Source organism: Aphelocoma coerulescens, chromosome 18 (genome assembly GCF_041296385.1).
Source record: "Aphelocoma coerulescens isolate FSJ_1873_10779 chromosome 18, UR_Acoe_1.0, whole genome shotgun sequence".
Lineage (NCBI taxonomy): Eukaryota > Metazoa > Chordata > Aves > Passeriformes > Corvidae > Aphelocoma > Aphelocoma coerulescens.
In genome coordinates, this window is record NC_091031.1 from 3,045,679 (window position 1) to 3,066,334 (window position 20,656).

Below are 20,656 nucleotides of genomic sequence, written 5' to 3' on the forward strand. Positions count from 1 at the left end.
TGAACCAAGTAAAAGAAATGGTTAAATACCTCGATTAAAAATAAGTCTTTGACAATAGTTCAAGTTTACATATTCCACAAACATTTTCTATAAATTCATGTTTACCACAAGTTTACATCACTTTTAGAGGCAGCATGCTGGGAATCAATCCCTAAGAAGGGCAGAACACATAAAACACCAGGAATTCTGCACTCACTGCAAGAGCTGCCATTAACTACAACTTACAGCTTCCATGAGCATTAATACTTTAAATACACAACACCTCATCCAGTTAAAAAAAATAAATCTCTATTTACACAAGCTTTGCTACCAGATGATGAAACCATTCATTTGGTTAAATGTTTACATATAAAGCTCTTAATTTGTAGGGTTTGTGCCTTTAATAACCAGCTTGCTGTAAAAATTAGATTAATACAACAACAGTTATTAATTGATGTTCCTATTATTACACATTGCTGACCAACTTTTAACAATTTTATAGCTAATAACTAATTGCAGTTTTGTAAGGGCTATCTCAAAAACAATGCCCTTTAGAAGCTTTCCGTTTCTAGGTTTTTAAAGATAGATGTTAATGTATTTATACAAAAGCACATTCACATCATTAAAACAAGACAGATAATGTCAAACAACTGCAGTAAGTACTTATAACATCCAACTCTAGAAGCTGTGCAAACCCCCCATCAAAACTGTACCTTGTAAAGTCAGACATTGTCAGGTTAAATTAAGTGATCCAATTACACATAATAATTATCAGTCACCTAGGACTTTGTTATTAGTGTTTAAATGCACATTTTACCATATGTACCTGAACTATGCTTCAGGTTTAGGACATAGGGCTTCATAGCCACAACACAGCGATCTAATTCTGCATCCAGTTTTTCCTTTATTTCCTCTTCACTGTTCATTTTGAAAGAACACAGAGTAACCTGCAAAATTAATGACATTGATGTAGAAAAGGTCAAATACTATCTTACATCAGTCTCTGATTATCTTAGGCCACACAAAGATGTGCCCGGAACAATACAGGAAGTGAAACGAGATGTGTTGTTACGTTTAAATAAACACAAAACTAAGATAGATTCTTTGTAAATAACAGGTACTCAGTGTAATCTACAAGAATGTGCTTGTTTAGATTTGAAACTGAATAGCCAACCACACAATAAATGTATTCATTACACCCAATTCGTATAAAACACCTCAAGGCGTTTGTGTGATGCTGCATTCCTAATTTGGTATTCTTCAGAATTAGAGGGGGTTTTTTAAAGAAGGCGGATGGGGTGGAAAACAGCAAGTAGAGCTATAGTTAAAAGAACCAAAAATGCTGTCAGGACTGTTTTTAAGGAAGCAGCACCGGAAAGAGCAGCGCTCTTCCCTCCTCTGCCGTTCATTTCCCAGCTGAGTGGGGACCTTTCTTTGGACATTCCAGCAGTGAACACGTTTCTCTGCCAGCGGAGCCGCACAGCCGGGCCCGCCCCAGGGCTCTTCCCTGCGGCCAGCACCGGCCCCCGGCCGTGCCCCCGGCCCGGAGCGCACACAGGCGTCCCCTGCACCCCTCCCTGCCCCGGCCGTGCCCCGCGGGCCATGCCCCGTTACCTCGGGGGGCTCCGGGTCGCGGCCACGGCGGGGAACGGCGGCGGCGGCGGCCGAACGTTCAAACCGGCCCCGCTCCCGGCGGCCCCAGGCCCCGCGCGTTTCCGTTTCCGCGGTGACCGGGGCCAGCCCAGCCCGGCCCGGCGGCCTCGGGCGGGCGGGACGGAGCCCCCGAGCACAGCCCGCAGTGGTGGGAGCGGGGGTGGGCTGGGGCGTTGCTCGTCCCCAGGAACGGCAAAAGCTCTTGGGATTGAGCGAGTGCGAGGAAGGTGCTGCTGTGGCACCGCGGAAACGCAGTCACAGCTCTGAGAGGCCCTGGGCTCTTCCCTCCCGTGACCGGGGACAGGAACCAGGGGACGGCTGGAGCTGTGCCAGGGGAGGTTTAGGTTGGATATTAGGAAAAGGTTCTTCCCCCAGAGAGTGCTCGGGCCCTGAACAGGCTCTCCAGGGAATGGGCACGGCCCCAAGGCTGCCAGAGCTCCAGGAACGCTTGGACACCGCTCTCAGGGATGCACAGGGTGGGATTGTTGGGGTGTCTTGTGCAGGGCCAGGAGCTGGACTGGATGATTCTGTGATTCCTGCCCGAAGTGATGAATGTCACCACACCTCAGCAGTGCGGTCATGGCTACACCCAGTGCTCTCCCCCAGGTTCACCTCCCTGCACAGACCCTTACTGATCCGCTCAGACGCTCGGGAAACGCCTCAGGAGGCCCCAGCAGAGCCTCGGGGAGCTCCTAAGGAGAAACGGGAGATACCAAGTACGAACTCCTGCTGCACCTGGATTAGGCCGATCCCCAGCACAAACACAGGCAGGGTGGAGCACTCCTGGGGAGAAGGACCTGGGAATGTTGGTGGGTGAGCAGCTTAACCTGGCCGTGTGCCCTGGGCTGATCCCCCAGTGAGGGCAGCAGGAGAGGGGAGATTCTGCCCGTCTGCCCCACTCAGGTGAGACCCCACCTGCAGAGCTGCCCCAGCCCTGGGGCCCAGCACAGAAGGGACTTGGAGCTGCTGGAGAGAGTCCAGAGGAGGTCACAGAGATGCTCTGAAGGCTGGAGCCCCTCTGGATCCAGGCTGGGATCCAGTGTTCACCTGGAGGGGAGAAGGCTCCAGGAGACCTCAGAGCCCCTTCCAGTTCCTAAAGGGGCTCCGGGAGAGCTGGAGAGGGACTTGGGACAAGGGCTGGAGGGACAGGACACAGGGAATGGCTTCCCACTGCCAGAGGGCAGGGATGGATGGGATATTGGGAAGGAATTGTTCCCTGGGAGGGTGGGGAGGCCCTGGCACAGGGTGCCCAGAAAGCTGTGGCTGCCCCTGGATCCCTGGAAGTGTCCAAGGCCGGGCTGGACAGGGCTTGGAGCAGCCTGGGATAGTGGAAGGTGTCCCTGCTGCTGGGATTTGAGGTCTCTTCCAACTCAGTTCTGTGATTCTGTGCTATAAATTTAACGAGATTGGTTCAGGTCCTCGATACACAGGGGAGGGACTTGGTGCCTCATGAGTGCAGGAGAGCTGGGACCAGAAAAATGAGGGTACAGCAGCGGGGGGGGGGGACAACCCCAGGTTCTTTGTGATGTGTTATTTAGTTCCTGCTAGCTGGATATTGGATATATCTATTTTTATATCTTCATTATGATCAATATTTGGTGAAAAAAATGTTTCTATTCAGAGCTTAGTGAAAAATATTTGCCACCCTGAAGTTAAAGGTCAATAAATCAGAAGTAGCTTTTGATCCTGAGCATTGGGGGGTGGGTGCCAGAAACTGAAATTGCAGAAGAAGGTTAAATAATTGCAGATCCAATTTTATCCACAGTTTCTGAGTCAAATCTGTTCATGTATATTCTTGTAGGTAATAGAGCGATTAAATATGCTCCATACTGCTCATGTTTTCTGGGTTGTTCATGTCCTATCCCAAGGACAGAGAACATGAGGGGGTGTTGTGGAATGAAAGAATTTCAAAGCACATGCCTGACACTTCTACAAAAAAAACCATGGGTTGTACTTGTTTTGTAGCCATTTCAAGAAAACCATCAATTAATCCAAAAGAATTAGAGAAATCTTTCAGCTGTCCAGTCTCTTCCTGTGTGAATGAAATGATTGTGTGTATGTATGATCCCAAATAAACCCTCTGACCTCTTCGATTCATTTATTTCTCTTGCCCCAAAATCTGTCATGGGCTTTGCTCTGTGTATAGTGTCTAAAGTGCTTTTATCTTGAACAAACAAACTCTTCAACACTTCTGAGCTCGATTCAGATGCACATACACATCAAACAAGAAATCCTTACATGTACGGTAGGAAATTGGCTGTTTTCTTTGACTTCTCAGCTAATCTTCAGCAGAAATGATTCCGTGTTCAGGCTCATTGGATGATGGCTCTGAGAGCTACACTGGGGCCTACTCAGCGTGCCTTAAACCCACATTTGCTTAGAAGCAGGGCAAAAATCAGTGGTGGAATATTTCAGCAACAGTAGAATCTCAAGAGTGCATTACAAGGATGATTTATTATCTTTAAATTCTAAATTTAAAGTAGTTGTCATCTAGTTTATATTGGAACACGGGACACTTTTCATCTGTGTGAAGTCTATGGTAGATTCTTGCAGCAGAGTAAGGCTGCTGTGTTTCTGCATGTTGCCTTCAGATTTGAATATATCTCTGGCATGCTCATCACAAAGTACTTTGAAAAACTGAATTTGCTGGAATATGATGAAAAAGTACACGAGGCCAAGCAAAATCAATGATTGGAACCACTACTGCAGGAGAAATTTCCTGAGGGAATAGATCCAGTTTCTGGGTCTGCTTCCCAAGGCAGAGCAGAGGGCCAGAGAGGTTGGAGCCCACCTGAAGTGATTTGACAATTGCATCACTTCTGTCCAAAAAAAAAACCAGAAAGAAAAATAAAAGATTGAAGAAATGACTGAGGTCTTGTCTCCAGCCAAAGCTGCAGCCTGGACATGAGGAGCACTGATGTGCCCTGACCCTCCTGAGGAAATCGCTGTAGATACACTGATGTAGAAGACAAAGATATCCCAACCAGAATACAGAACAAATTCTCAATTTGAATTGTAAAAATAGGGTCATTTAAGTAAAGCATATTCAGTACTTTTTTTTTCACCACATTTTACCATGTTCTCATCTCTTTAACTGTCTCGGCAGGTTGCCACAAGTAACATGAACACAGCTTAAGGCATTTTTTCAAACACCTCAAAAGTATAGAAAAAAAAGAAGGCAGGTTTCATTGCCTCATACTAGCTTCTGGAACACTTGGAGTTGCAAGACATTATTTTTCAGACCTTCTGAGCAAATCTTTCATGTCTGGAAAGTTGTGATTCACAAATACCTCACTACTTCAAAGAGTTAACAGGTCACAGATTTTTTTTTTCTCCCTCTTCTTGCTTCGGGAGAGTAGATAATAAATTCAGCATGTGAGCATTGACTCCTAAGGGTGAACCTTTCAAGTATTCCAATGCTGCATATCCAGTGAGGAAGCAGGGCCAGCCAGCGTGTTCTGTCATTATCCTACTGCATTGGTAAGTAGAACTGGGAAAACTTCCTTAGAAAAGCCTCAGATTTCCTGGGGCAGCTGTTTTTGTGCAAAACACAAGTAATTTCAGGGGCAAGCAGCGTTTGGGTGGCAGTGAGTGCTAAGTTTACTTATGCCAACTTCACAGGGTTTGCTGTGAAACACAAGTTAATATTAAACTGTGTTTGCTATCTCAGCAACTGTCCTGAACATCTGATCCGAGAGATGGATCCACACGACATTTAGACTGGATTTCCAAATTAATTGGCTCCTGCCAGCTCATCTATGTATGTGTTAGAAGGAGCTATGGATATCTTGGCCTGCAAACATCATTTGAGGATCCCACCTAAACATGTTCAGAACCAAAACTGCACCAATGAAATACCCACTTCAGTTGCCAGCATGAATTTGTCTGTCTCTGCATTAGAAAATTAAATTGTTGCTGAGTACAAAGTACTAAATACTTAATAATAGCTGCCTCAATCTCTCCTTAAAAATAGGAAGCATAAGGACAAATTATATCAGTCATACTATTAAAATATTCATATGCAGCCTTAAAAAAAAAAAAAGAAAAAAGATAATTAGAGTATGTTCAGAGTTCTTTAATGTCAGCTCTACCATCTCACAAGTAGTTTGATCTTAATGTTAAATGTTCCTTCTAAAAGTTCTGCAGTGGATTATTTACTGTGGAGCTCATGCTTTTTATCAAAGAAAAGGCTTTTAAACTGCAGAGGGAACCATGTATGACTCATGACAATTTATTATATGTGTACCACAAATATTTCTTTATCACTTTCTAGTATGTTGAAATTATAATTACTTTTTCGGAATGAAAATACAGACACAAGCACAAAACTTGCCAGACTGGATCATACCAGTGAGCTGCCTGTATCATAAATCAAATTAAAAGTATGATTTACTTCAGAGCTACTTAGTGACCAGAGATCTGTTGCGCAATGGTGTACAGTTCTCTTTAAAAAAAACAACCTAAAGCAATTATATTGTGTAATATTGAAACAATGGTAAAAATTAACAGTGGTTTAAAACAGTTTCAGGTGAAGTTAGAATCTCAAAAACCTAGATAGTCGTACTAACTTAGGCAAATTTTTTTAGAAATATTAAAAATCCTTTCTCTGATGCTACTGATGTTTAAATCATGGTTGGATACTTGGGTTCTACACTCATTGGGAAATCTCAGTCTTTCTATTTACGTAAATTCTGGAAAATCCCAGGCTCTCTGTCTATCTATAATTAAAGGTCCACTCCCTGTCACAGGGGAGTGCTAATGGAATCAGAACCCAGTAATTACTAATGATCAAGGCCTTTTGCTATAAATCAGTCCAGAGATGAAGGATCTGATTGATGATTAGGTAATATTAAATAAGAACACAGTAGTGGCTGAAAATCACTTTATTGTAAAGCAACTGCTATTGAGGAAGTCATTTACAGTTGCATAAACATTGGAAATGTGGAAAGAGAAGCAGTAGTGCAGGGATTTGGAAGAAAGCAGTGACAAGAGAATGGAAGTTAATGTCTGAAATGATGTGGAAGAGACTGGTGGAGATGGTGGGAGGGAAAAGAGCTTTCACAGAGTCTGGAGTTCACCTGGAAATTTACACTCACAGGAGCAGAGTTACGTTTAGAAGACCTAAGTTTTCCTCTCGTGTGGAATGTTCTGTCTCAGTAGGGCAGAAACTTAGTACTGTGTTATTTCTCTGCTTCAGGCTTCATCTTCACATGCTTTCATGTCTGAGGGGTCCTTCTTCACCAGAGCTGAAAAAAAGCCACGTTCTGTTGGAGACAAGTGAAGAGCTTGGGTTAAATTCTTGAAAAACGTGTGATAGCTGAAAACAACAGCGAGGTGAGCAGTCAATCTTTGCATCATAGTGAAACTGGTGGAAGAAATACACTGTTTTAATTTCTATCTTAATAAAGCTGAGCTACGTGCATCAGAAGCCAGATGTGAGGAGAGATGTTTTCATAGTGCATAGGCTGTGCTTTTCCTTCACTTACAAATGAAAATAAAATTTACAACGAAAATTCTATGCAAGGAATATTGACAAAACAAATGCAAAACATTTCCTCTTGCTAACAAAGTTGGTAATGTCTGTATTTATTCTAAAAGCCTGTGTGTCTGTGAAGCAGTTCCTCCAGCATCAACTCTTCCCCACAGCTCTCAGTTGCTTTTCAACACTCGGTCCAAAGTGTTTTCCTTATCAGCATAAGGTGGGAATAATTCACCAGAATAGGAGGAAATACATCAGGTTCTCAAGCTTGCAGCAGTGTTCAGGCTCTTTATCCCTAAAGAAGGTGCTGATCCAAGGATTTGTGAAATCCCAGAATACTTCACATATGGCATTTTCTTTGGGCTAGACCACCCTTAAATAACATCTTCTAGAACAGGAGAGGAATTAAAGCAGGGCTCTGACACAACCAAAATAAAATTCTTTCTGGGCATTCTCTCCTCAGGCCATTTTCTTCCTAAATACCCAGTAACTCAAATACCCAATAACTCAAATAGCCACTCAAGTAGGGCTTGAAGATGAATTATGACATTGTCCCCCACATTAAAGCAGTTGTAATTCCTCTACCAGGAGCTGGTTTGTGATCAGCCTGGCTCATACCTTTGAAACAGGCAGGGAGGGTGAAGTTGCCATCCACACATGCCACATCTACAGTGTAGGCACAGGATTTTTCCTTGTTCTTGCAGAAGAAAGATACAGTTTCCCCGTGCAGAATGCCATCCTTCAGGTCGTTCTGAACTCTCTTCTTCTCACCATTGTACAATACTACAGCTTTCTTAACTGGTATTTTACATGGTGCTGTAAAAAAATTCCAGTTATAAGGAACAGGTTTGAAAAGGGGGTAGATTAGATGCCATCAGAATTCTGTATAGGTGACATTTGGGAATGAAAATGTGTCCCACATATAGACAGAACTTCTGCTGGTATTAAAATGGTGAACAAATTCTGACCCTGAAGTACAGGGTCAAAAGCTTCCAGTGAAAATCCAGCCTCAGTAAAATTTCTGATGGTGTGAAATAGGAAGAGGAGAGGAAATACTCAGACAAAATAAAGTTACATGGCTGATCACTGAAGTCGGTTCAGATACATCATGTCATACAACATTCAGTGTTGGGAGTGGGTTTAGATTATCAGGGCCTTGCAATTCCTTTTTTGGCTTCCTCTTGAGCACAGCTCTAGCACAAAGGAGTGACAACTCAACAGTCAGAGCAGTGGTCTGATGGAAGAACTCAGTTTAATTCCTGGTTTCTAAGAGAGGGGGTGTGCTTACCTCTACAGGCTGGCTTTGTGGACCAGTTTCCAGTGTTTTCACAGCGGGAATGCTTGGATCCCTCCATCACATAGCCAGGCTGGCAGCCAAAGCTGACACTTTCGTTGTAGTGATACGTTCTGCGGACAGCAAACTCTATGAACCCATTTTCTATTCCTATTGGAGTGGGGCAGGTGACAACTGGGGGACAAAACCAAAGCTTTATCAGTGTCATGGGTCGAAAAGACACCCTATATACCCGAAAAATGGATAAAACCTTTCATGGTGGTTCATTGCAGCCTCTTCCACAGGAAAACACAGCCAGGGGAAAGAGCTTAAAAATCACAACAAATAAATAAACATTTCTTGTTTTAAGCACACATCTATTGCAATCTGTGGTTATAACATGATTTAAATGTGGTGTAATTTTACTAAAAGCAGGGAAGTTTTTAGGACTGAGAGTCAGGTTGACTGTTTCTTAGGTGAATCTGAGCACTTAGAATCAAATTTTGGCTGCATACTGGAGGCCATGCTCAGGTTCCCCACTGTGCACCACGTTTAGCAGGGTTTGTTTATATAACCTTTACACCTGCAGCAAATATTTTGTCAATCGGTTGTGTGCCATGGGTTAGCAATCCCCTTGAACCACGAGCCTGAATGATTGCAGAATTCAACTGCAGAATAATTGTGCTGTGTGTTTGCAATAACAGCTGTAAAAAAAATTTAAAATATTGTTGTTCATTTAGTTCTGTATATATAATTTCAGTAATATTTTTTGGTGTGGATAAAAGTGAGTTACTCACCCTTGCACACTGGAATGCTGCTCCAGGTCCCATTGGCCATGCAGGTGGCTGTCTCATTCCCAATCAGGGCAAGAGGAGGGACACATTCAAACAGGATTGTGTCCAGGAAATGAGAGACATTTCCAGGATTTAAGCGACGGTAAGAGAGGACCCCAAATTTCGGGAGCGATGGAGGTGCACAAGTCACCGCTACAAAAGCACAGCATTGAGAAAATTAAGGCTTAAAGATCAAATTATTGTAGAATCAGAGGAGCAACATTCTTATGACTAAATGAACCCACATGGAATCATAACTGGCAAAACAAAGTTTAAATTAAAAGTGTCAGGGGCCTCAGAGTATGGAATTCATGAGCTTTGCTGGATTTTTCAGACAATATTATTGCTTTTCAGTAACGTGTTTTTGGAGGATAGGTTATAGCAAAACCCTGCATAAGTACAAAGGCATGACAATATCCTCTTTTTATACACAGGGAGGAGGAATTTGAGTGGATAAGCATCTTACCTCCAGCTGTAAATAGCATCCCTGATCCTGACCTTTTGTACAGACCTTTAAAGTCTATTTCTCTAAAATCCACACATATAAAACCAAATATGCAGCATTCTGCTTGATTTTTCCTGACCAGCTTTTGCACAGCACTAGAGGAGACTTCTGAATAAGAGTATATATAAATTGAGCAATGGAATGTAATTGTTCTGGAATAGGAATAAGGATAGAATAGTTCTTTGTTATTGAAACACATACGTTGACACTGTGGAAAAGTTCCAGTCCATTTTCCATCTGCCATGCACTGGCTCGTTCTTGACCCAACGAGGTTGTAGCTGGAAACAAACAGTCCTGGTTATCAGAACAGGGAGATCAATCAAAGTTCTGTCATTTCTCATGAACAGAATTAAGAGTCCAACTCTGAAATCCTTCTTTAGTTTAGCAATTCCTGACCTCAAAGGAATTCTAGAATCAGATCTGAAAAATTGTTAATATTCAAATATTGCAAAGATCCAGGCAGAAGGCTTGATACAAGAAGACATTTTGTTGTTTCAACTTTATATTCTGTTTTACATATTAATTTCTACAATTGATTAATATTATGGATGTATGTAAATAGCAAACATTGATCTGTGATTGCTAATGCAAATGTTATGGTTTCTTGGGAGGACTTCCTAGTTAATTATGGCAATTAGGATCAAATATTGGAAAGAACTCTGCACTCAAGAACTAAAGTCACTGAAGTGCATTATTGTATTTTAGTCACAGACATTTCAATTTCCATATGCACATTACATACTTCTCTCCCATCCTCTGCACTCACACTATTAGCATTTACTCTGGGTTTTAAAGAAATATTCATCACGTGTCTGGCATTTCAATAGCACACAGCGGAAAACCAGTAAATTCTAATTAGCAAAATCAAATCAAGTCCCATGGCTACATTTGGTGTCATAGTTGAATTTATTTATTCCTTATCTTGCTCCTGTTTTACAGAAGGAGGTTGTTGAGGCTGTTGGCACTTCTCAGTGAGCTCTAGGCTGTGTCTCACCTGTGACCTTCCAGGTAAGCACTGTTCAGTCATTAATTACCCAAGTGCAATTAAATACCTGCCACTATCAAATACTTCCCTGCATTTACCATAACTATTTTTTAAAATGCATCCTTATTTCTAAAGCTAACGAGTAGCCTTGAGTAGAAGTGCATTTACTGCAGGTAAGTTAGGATTAACCTCATGTTTTCATTTACTGAGCTTGGAAAGGCATAGAAACACAATTTCCAGTCTCCAGAGCCCAACAGCATAACTTTGATGGAGATTATCTACTCACTGCTGTAGGATTTCATCTCATGATGTAACAAGAGGATTTGAAAAGCAGGGGAAAGCAGTCCAGAATAAATCTTTGCATAAAATCTCTGCTATTTTGGTGGCTTCCATGTCTGTAAGACTTTTCTTTGGAGTAGCAAAGCTCCATAATGTTATAGCCAAGACTGGACAGAGGTGGATCACCAGACAGGCTTTTTTTTTAATGACTTCTGAAATGTAGATGAGTTTTTATGTGCAGTTTTCTACATTCTGTCTTGCAATATGGCAGTGGGTGATACTACAATGTGATTTAGGTTGTTTATTTGTCAGCATGAGGAAGGGAACACTTACCCTGGATCACATGAGAAAGTTACAGTACTCTGGTACTGGAACTCTTCAAAATCCATTTTCCCATTCTTCAGTGGGGGAGGAGGGGGACATCTCTTTGCTGTTTATTAAATATTTTTTAAAAAAATCTCATTAGGCATGAAATAACAATTTCATTATAATGGGAACAAGTAGATCATAAAGATTCATCCTGGTGTCTTTCACATTTCTCCACTCCCATGTACTACATTCCACAAGTCTGGCTGTTCTGTGTGTCTATCAAAATACAAGTTTTTGTGATTAAATATTTTTAACACTTGATTGTCTAAGGAACGTAACTTCTCTGCATTGAAACGATAAAAATGTCCACTGAGGAATGCAATAAATGCAGGGGTTATCAAGCAGTGTGTGCTGTTAGAGAATAAGCGCTGCTGGGCTGGGGCAGATGAAGATTCACGGTATCAGGTCCAATCTCCATCCCCATGCAGGAGCAGGGGCTTAAGGGGAAGTGTGGGACATGGATGGGAAGATCCTTCCCCTGTTATCACCCCTCTTCCCCTACACCTTGCTGTCTTCCAACAAGTGAGGGAGGAAAAACTGGAGAGAGATCTCTATTCTGGAGAGAGATCTGTTTAAATACATCCGATTCCTCACGTGGATTATAAAATACCCTTTTCCGATCCATGCACGCTGTAAATGCAGGAGCAGGAGCTGCTGTTACTCACGGAGGCAGAGCAGGGTGTTGAAGGCCCACTTGCCGGTCGGGAGGCAGGTGTACTTCCTCTGCCCACTGTTGGGCATGAACCCGGGCCGGCAGGTGTATTCCACTTCCTCACCCACTTCATACACCTTTTTGTCTACATTAATTGTGGCAAAGAGAACTTCTGGTGGCCTGGGACAGACTGGAGGAGAGGAGATATTTTACAAGAAATTGGGTAAAAAAACTGGAGCTGTTTTTATTTCTCAACAGTAGCAGAGGATTCATTATTATTATGAGTTACAGTATCTCCCTGCCCTGAGCTACACTGTCCTTTTGTCTTACTGAGGTAGCTGATGGTGGCCATAAGTATTAGCCAGAAAAAAACTTGTTGTTCTTCTTCTCCCCAGCATCTCTATCAATGGCCCCAGTTAGATTCTATGTCACTTTTTAAACTAAAATTCACTTTTCCTTCAAAATAGATTTATGAAGGTGTTGCACAAAGTGAGTCAATTACAGTAAATTACCTTGGAAAAAACAGGGTGAGAGGGACTTAGAAGCAAACTAATGCCTTTCATTTTTAATCTAAATCAGTTTGGTGGGGTCAGCCTGAAATCAGGTATTTTTTCTTGTAATTAAATTTCTTTTTTTTTCCTCTGGTTTCTCCAGTTTTTCTGTTCACTGGAGTAGACCCTCTGTTACATGAGACAGCTCTGATTCCCAAACAGCTCTAACACGTTGACAGCATGAACAACTCATCACCCGGAGGGTGAGAACAGGAGGGAACAGCGACGGAGGAACAGAGGGTGCAGCCTGAGCTCCTGCTGAGGACACAGAGAGAGGCTCCTGCTGGCATTGTGGGGAGAGCACAGAGGGACACGGGGCTCAGGATGGAGAAATAAATGGCAAACACAGGGAGAGGGGACATGAGACAGTTCCCAGAGCCCTTGGCATGGAGGAAAGGAGGAGAAAAGCGAGGCAGGAGTTGTGCCGGGTGGAGGGGTGAGCAGGCGAGCTGAGATGGAGCAGGTTAATTGCTGGCACACACACTTCCTCCCTGGCATCCAGGCAGCCTGGGTCCCACAGCATCTGTCAGCATTTCTTCTGCTTTCCTTCATTTTATACTTTTGTACACAGCCACTCACCTCACCACAGGAAGAGACAGAGGAAAGAATGGAAAGGGAAAAGAGAAGAAAAGCTTTTTAGAGAAAACCCCTGTTCAAAACTCTTGACCAGGATTATCTAGAGGCTTTAAAATCCCATTGTTTTCTCCAGTTTCACCCATTCCCACTTCAGGATGGGGTTGCCCCTAGGAAGTGGAAGACACTCACCTTTGGACGCAAGAGCGCAGTGGCTCAGAGCCACGAGGCACCCGAGCACTGCCAGGGGGTGCATTCCTGCCAGTCCCCGACGTCCCGAGTGCCCCCCAGGCCAGTGCTCTTCCCTTAAAACGAGGGCACCCACAAAAGGATGGTTACATATTAACTCTTTGTGTTTATTTCCATCCCAGTAAACAGAAGATAGAAGCTTCCTTGTGTTGCTGCTAATAAAGGCTGAAGCAACCATCACATGTTTTGTTTAGTGCATAATGCAGGAATTCAGATGGCAATTTCTGCTCCACACAGGCTCCTCTCTGGTTGTTTCTGCAGAGCTTCTCCTGTTGGGACTGATGGTGTTGGGAAAAACAGTACTCTCAACATCTGTGTAGGATGGGGGTATTTGGAATGAAAAATTGGGTTGAGTAATAGAACTCGCACTCTGAGGCTCATGTTTATCACTCGAGCGTGGACATTTCTGTGTACCAAAGACTCCTGGTAGTTATAGAAAGACAATTTTAAGGCAAACTGATCTGTTTTGGAGTGACATTGTATTGTCATGTGCCTCCAGTGATGTACCAACCTCATGCCAGTTTACATAGATAATGATCTGGCCTGAAACTTCGGGCTTCAGGGCCCAGTTTGATCTGATTCCTGTTGTCTCCCAATTACCAGATAACCAAAAGCAGCAGAGACAGTGCTCAGTGCCAGCACTGCAGGAAGGCTGAAATGATGATTCTTGTGCTTACTTGTGACAAGGGGGTTATAAATCATATTTTTGGGTGGCATAAAGCCTTGTTTCGGAGCTGCAAGTTTGGGTCATCAAATCAGAACTCAACAGGTATTGGCTGAGGTTCTGATCACTGCAGTTCTCCTAATTTAGCAGATTTTAACTGCAGGAGCATCTGAAGTGCAACCAAAATAACATTTGTGTAATGATTGTTCCACAGTTTGGTGTTTCTAATCTAAGTATCCTCCTCCCCTGCTGACTCACAGCCTGTGAGGGGGAGTGAGGGACATTTGAAGCTCTGAGAGAAGCTGGGTTATGTCAAGCTCTTACTGCTGGGATCTCCAATAGTTTGTTTATTTTTGTTTTATGAAATTTCTCTGTTTGTATTTGAAACAAAAATTTTAGCCACAACATTAAACAATTGGGAACATGCTATTCTTCTCAGAAAGAAAAGGCTATGAATGTCCTGCTCAGAGTATTTACCAAATACACAGTGCAAATACAGGGCAAAGTACCACTGCTAAACCAACAGAAAAGAATTGACTTCATTTTCTGTATTTACATCTGATTATTTTTCCATTTGTCACAGCCTGCTTCTTCCTCTTCTCTTTCACAAGTAGCTTTTCCCTTAAAGGCACACTGCTGTAATGAACTTTATCGCTTCTGGCTTAAATCCTTCCTTAGATCTGCCCGATATTTGGATTATATCCTTTTCTGTGTTTAAAATACCGGGAATGGATGGCAGCAAGTTGTGGCATTTTGGCGTTGCTCACACGCAATTCCGCCGGCGCGCAGCAGGGGACGCAACGCGCTCTGCCTTAAACGGGAAATTCCAACGTTTCTGTACTAAAAAACAAGGAAAAAAAGAGTTACATTACCTGCACATTCATTTTCCCATAGATTATTGTGAGCGAAAACTTTAGTACTCCTAAAATTGAGACTTAAAACTGCATGTGAAAGGGACAGGGGAATGAATATTTACGTATTTCACGTAAGTGCAGAGTAACTGCCAATGTTGTGATTCTTCTTGAAAACTTATTCTCTGCAATAAGAAACATCTGAAAGTATGTTAAAAGTAACTGTGTATGTTCCAGAAACTGGAGAAGTCCAGAGGAGCACACTGAGTTAATCATGAGACTGGAGGCCCTCTGCTCTGGAGCCAGGCTGGGAGAGCTGGGGGTGTTTACTTGGAGAGGAGAAAGCTTCAGGGAGACCTCAGAGCCCCTTCCAGGGCCTAAAGGGGCTCCAGGAGCTGGAGACGGACTTGGGACAAGGGCTTGGAGGGACAGAACAAGGGGGAAAGCCCTTAAGCTGAAGGAGGGCAGGATTAGATGGGATATTGAGAAGAAATTGTTCCTTGTGAGCGTGGTGAGGCTCTGGTACAGGTGGCCCAGAGAAGCTGTGGCCTGGCTCCCACGAAGTGTACAAGGCCAGGCTGGACAGGGCTTGGAGCAGCCTGGGATAGTGAAAGGTGTCCATGCCCTTGGCAGGGGTGGATGAGATGATCCTTAAGGTCCCTTCCAACTCAAACCATTCTGGTTCTATGAAGATGTGACTATTATTGTATGGATTCACCTTGGCACAGCATGAGCAAACCGACCTAGTTCTTGCTGTGTTTGTGATTGTGTGAAGTTATATACATCAGCTGATTTTCCATCAAATCCAGCCCACTCCTTTCACATGTGAGCTATTTAATATTACAGCTCCTGCAAACCGAATAATGAAGCAGAATTTTGTTTCATCAGAGACCACATAAGCACAGAGCAGAGTGGTGGTCTCTACCCTAAATACTGTCATATGCTAAAGAAAGAAATGGCAGCTGCAAGCAGAGAAAGCAGGGCAGAAACACTCTGAGGTGGTATCAGCCAGTGTGATGTGAGCCAGATCAGTATCCCAGCAGTCTGATTGTTACCTGGGGTTGTGCTAACACAGCCTAAAGGGACAATATGCAGGAGGATGTGAACAAAGTACCTTTGCAGAAGTGGTGCTGCCCAGGCTAAAATATGAAGGGCAGCAAAGCAGAGACCAAGAATGAAGGTTTGAAAAGGCAGGAATTAAATGATGGAGACTGGCATTGCTGGCTGATCAGAGGGGTTTCTGCAAGGAATGGGAGAGAGGAACAGGATAAGCCAGCAAAGGCCTTAAAAGTGAAGGTAAAAATGAAGAAGAAGGAGGAAAAAAATAGAGGAAAATAAAACTGATGATGAAAAGCAATCTGTGCAGCAGCATTCTTCATTGACACCATGATCAACTGGAGCTGTCAGGACAATAGGAAAAGACATAATAATCGGGACACGAGATAATAAGGTAAGCAAAGGCTTTCAGACTGGAATTGGTCTCTCCTGGAGTTATTATGCAGGAAGTTTTCAAGAACCAGGCAGACTGAAGGTCATTGAGGTCACAGTTCCCAATTAATGAGGCAGACCTTCTGTCCTCCCTCTAACCTGTTGTTCTGCTTCTCTAGTTGGTGCTGTCATCTTCCTGATGTTATAGGATGTGTCACTCTGGTCCTGCCACAGACTTGCTGGGGGTCTGTCCTGCTGGACAGTGAGGACTGGGTCTGCACTACGTTCTGTTCTCAAGATTTTATGGCTTTTCTTCAACCACAAAATGCACCACACAGCCAGGTAGAGATGCTGAAGTTTCTCAAATCAACAGGAATGTGTTGACTGGGGACACTGAGAAAGAATGTTAAGGAGAAGTCTGAGTGCAGCCATCCTTGTGTGCCAGCCCCTGCTTGCTGCAGATTCAGATTTCTCTGGCATGAAAGCTGGCTTTGGGGCAGCAATGGGACCAGCAATCTCATCCTTCACCTGCAAGGATCAGATATTCAGATTCCAGCACCCTTCCCCCTCTTTCTTTTGTTCCACCTGTTGGTCACTGGGTTGTCATGTTCAGCCAGCCAGAAACCCGGATCCACTTGCACTATATTATTTTCCAGTGAAATTTTATATAAATATATATATGTGTGTATAAATTTATTTATGTTTCTTTATTGCCTGGTCTAGTGGAAGGTGTCCCTGCCCATGGCAGGGGGCTGGGACAGGATGATCTTTAAGTTCCCTTCCAACCCGAACCATTCAATGATTCTGTGGCACTGGAGGTAAACATGCAGTAACAGATACTGACCTGACAGAATGTCTCAGTCACAGGAAAAGTAAACAGTGACTATCTAATTCTTAAAAATATTAATTTCAAACAGTAGCAAATTTTAGGGAGAAATTGCATTCCTAGTTACCACTGATGTTCCTGAATTTTTTTCTGAAGTTAGCAAAATAATATGATTATAGTCCTGGATCTTAAATCACTTTAAGCACCCACTGTGGATATTAAAATCCCCATTCCTGTGTGAATCTGAGATGGCAGAGGGCTGGCACTAACAAGTTTTCCAGGTGACAGCAGGCCTGTATTCTCCTGCAGAGGCATGAAGGTGTTCCAGTTTTCACATACATTAAACTCACAGTGTACAAAACCAGAGAGCATTTTACAGCTCCTTCCTCCTCTCCGCCTTCTCATTTCCTGCACAGAAAACCCGGAGAATCTCTCTCACAGTTCTACTGTGACCCAAATATTGTGAAACAGTCTGTTCCTCTGATAAATTTATCTAAACGCTGTCTAAAAAAATCCCATGTTAAATTTCTTCCTCAGGAATGTAGAATTATGAAGCCTGGGGGGCAAATTATTCTCTGTGAGAGTTTGAATCTGCAGGGAGCAGATCTGCAAGGGACAACTTTTGAGATGTCAATGTCGAGGCACAGCATGGAGGCACAGACTTTCTCTCCTTTTTTTTGGTTGGTCCCACCTTTTTGCCTTCCCCTCAGTGCATTCAAGGGAGAAGCCATCAGAGAGAAAGCCTCAGAGTCAGGGTGCTCTCCATGCTCAAGCCAAACTGCTTCTTTTCTCCCATCAAGCTTTCAACAAAGCTTTCAAGATTCTCTTAATCATTATTCTTTCACTTTCTATTATGCTGAATTCCAGGAATTTCTGTGACAGCAGAGTCTGACCTTTTTTTTATTATTTTATGTATCTCTATGTGTGTGTGTATTGCCTGCAGTTGTCATCTTGTTTACAAGCTGGAGAGAGGTCAGAGCTGGTCAGGATCTGCTGCAGGTTCTCCAAGGAGCACTCTCTGCTGCAGGAAAGCACTTTACACTCAGTACATCAAACTGTCCTTAGCATTTTCCCACCCTGTGATCCAACAGAGAATCCTGGCCAGGCCTCACCCTGGCGTGACCCCAGCCCTGCCGATGGAGGATTTCTCCCAACCCGCTGGCCTCCCCTGGCACGGTGCCGCAGCGCTATCAGAGAGCCCAGCTTCCACCAGATTTATTTCCTGCCACTCTGTGGTTTTCCCAAGTGACAGATAAGAGGATCAGCCACGGAGAAGCCATTTGGGATATTCATCCACGTTAAAACCTCCACTGAACAGGGTATGTGTCTGGGATCGATGCCCTGTTGGAGACTTCCATTTGTGTCACCCAGTAAATCAACAGCCCCAGTCCAGAGAGATCCTGGGATCTGTATTAACCATGGATATCAGCTGGAAATTCTCTCTGGGCACAAGTCCAGAGTGTTCCGGATGATTAAATCTACCTTCTTTGTGACTCAGTTCCTGTACAGCGCAATCAAAAAGTGGATACTGGTCTCCCTTATGGTCTTGCCCAAAACCTTCCCACGCCAGTCCAAGTCTTGTCATTGGTTTTATTGGAGGCTTTTTAAATGGGATTTTATCAGTGTTTTAATATGTGATTTGAATCAGTTTATGTACAATTAACAAAATTACAAGATTAGGATATTTTTCCCCAGATCTTTACTAATCAACACAAATAGTTGGCTAAGGTTTTTTAATATATTTTTATAATACATAATATATATTATAAAATATAATACGTATTATATGTGTTATATAATATACCATATAATAGAAAATATGTTTTATTTATTTATTTAATTTGTATATATTTCCATTTTTTAAAATATGTTTATATATATGCTTGTATTCTTAGCAAGTTATTCCAAAGGGGGGATTCCTCATTTTACTGTTGACTGACAAGTCTGAAAAATCTAAAAATGCAGTCTCAGAACTGAAAGTTCCGTGATATGTTGGATCTGAAGGAAGACCATTGACTTTTACAAGCTGGTATTTAAGAGTGCTCTTGAATATTTAAACACAAGTGGATGAGTTTAGAGCTAATGCCACAGGTTTGTCTCAAGCAAGGAATTTTTCTAGAAATGCCGTACTGCTGTAGAAGCTTCTCCACCTCTGGGGTGAGGCTGTGTGTGATGCTCGTGGCACCACATTATTCTGTGTCTGGATCCTGTTAACAGATTTGTGCTGTACCACAGGGATGCTTCTTTTGTGGTGGGGACCATTAGGAAGATCTCAATAAACTAATTTCCCTCTGTGACAGCCTCTAATCTGCAGCAATAAATCCAGGGAAGCTTTCCTAAGGGAAGGCAGATTTTGGAAGGGCCGGTATCAATAACTGGAATCAGATTTTCTGAAGGGCTCAAATCCTATTTGGACAACGAAATGAAGGCCATGCTTTTAAAAGTGCTCACTTTATTAAAGGACATTTTTGGTGTGTTGGTTTCTTCAGAAGATGCAGTTCTATCTTGTGGTTTCCAGAATGCTTTGACAATCTGCACATCTTTGACTCAGCTGCTTTGACAATCTCCACATGTGTGTGTATCTCTAAAAGTTCTGATTTTGGTGGTGTAATCTGCACCATAAGCAAGCCAGGCTCTTCTTGGAGTTTGGCATTTATTTTGTAATCTTCTGTAAAAATAACAAAAATAAATATCAGAGGTCATTTTTCCTTTATTCATTGCACACAGAGATTTTTTTTCGTTGCCCAGGAAGACAGAATGATGCTGCCAGCATTTTGGCAACAGGAATGAAATAAAATTGCAATCGTTCCAGCATTGACTGATATCAGTGACATTCTCATAAATTTAAGTTTTGAAAGGAGAAGATGTCCAGATGTTTTGGAAAGAACAGATCATGAGCACTTTACAAAGTGAAAAATATTTATTACAGAAATTGAAAATGCACAGAAAACACAAGTATGTTCAGTGCATATTTTGTTGCTTTTTTGATTATTATTTCCAGGCGGAAAAAAAATCTCATTTTTCTCCCTCATGTCATCTAATTATGTGGTCATTAATGAGAAGGGCATTTTTTTTTCCTATGGCTATAGTCAAGTTGAATAATATTATTCCTCTGTACAGGTTGGCTTAACCACTGTTCGAAACCTTTTTAAACCGAGCTGCCCAGCTCTTGTCTCTCAGGCACGACACACCCAGAATAAAATCCACTGGCACTTTCATTTGGAATGCCCTGGGTTGTCCTTCTTTTCTCTTAGCAGCATTGTAGGTGAGATGTTTGACTTTTAAAATTACATTTTCTGGAAGAAAACTACTTTAAATGCAATTCCTGTTGAAATCTGTAAATAATAAGTTTATTTACATCCAGGTAGGAATTCTGGAGCTACTGAGGTCACAATAGCTTGTGAACCTGAATGGCAGCATGAGACTGACTTCAGGCAAACTTAAGGAGATGTTCCCTTGTTATGATATGTATTAGGCTGCTAATCTTTCCAGTCTTTAATCCACTAT

The 20,656-nt window shown here is 42.6% G+C and overlaps 2 protein-coding genes across 8 annotated transcripts in view; both read right to left on the bottom strand.

Moving 5' to 3' along the window:
• Window positions 1-3,699, bottom strand: part of CEP112 (centrosomal protein 112) — a 159,582-nt gene extending 155,883 nt beyond the window's left edge. For 5 of the 6 annotated variants that reach the window (XM_069032391.1, XM_069032389.1, XM_069032393.1 and 2 more), the window contains exons 1-2: window positions 1,594-3,699; window positions 806-926 (exon numbers count right to left, since the gene is read on the bottom strand). In XM_069032391.1, the coding sequence (XP_068888492.1) occupies window positions 806-905 (100 nt within the window). In that variant the 5' untranslated portion in view covers window positions 906-926; window positions 1,594-3,699. Of the gene's footprint in view, window positions 1-805; window positions 927-1,351; window positions 1,409-1,593 lie in introns of those variants that run through there. The other variant, XM_069032390.1, reaches the window with a different exon arrangement.
• Window positions 3,700-6,500: 2,801 nt separating this feature from the next.
• On the bottom strand, window positions 6,501-13,432 carry APOH (apolipoprotein H). 2 transcript variants are annotated; one of them, XM_069032336.1, is made up of 8 exons: window positions 13,324-13,432; window positions 12,021-12,197; window positions 11,320-11,416; window positions 9,924-10,000; window positions 9,182-9,370; window positions 8,400-8,579; window positions 7,730-7,927; window positions 6,501-6,896 (listed from the first exon to the last, which is right to left on the bottom strand). In XM_069032336.1, the coding sequence occupies exons 1-8, from the start codon at window positions 13,385-13,387 to the stop codon at window positions 6,826-6,828; spliced, it is 1,053 nt and encodes a 350-aa protein (XP_068888437.1). In that variant the 5' UTR covers window positions 13,388-13,432; the 3' UTR covers window positions 6,501-6,825. The 2 variants fall into 2 exon arrangements, with proteins under 2 accessions (XP_068888437.1, XP_068888438.1); XM_069032337.1 differs by lacking the exon at window positions 12,021-12,197 and having other exon boundaries at window positions 13,324-13,428.
• Window positions 13,433-20,656: the final 7,224 nt, after the last annotated feature.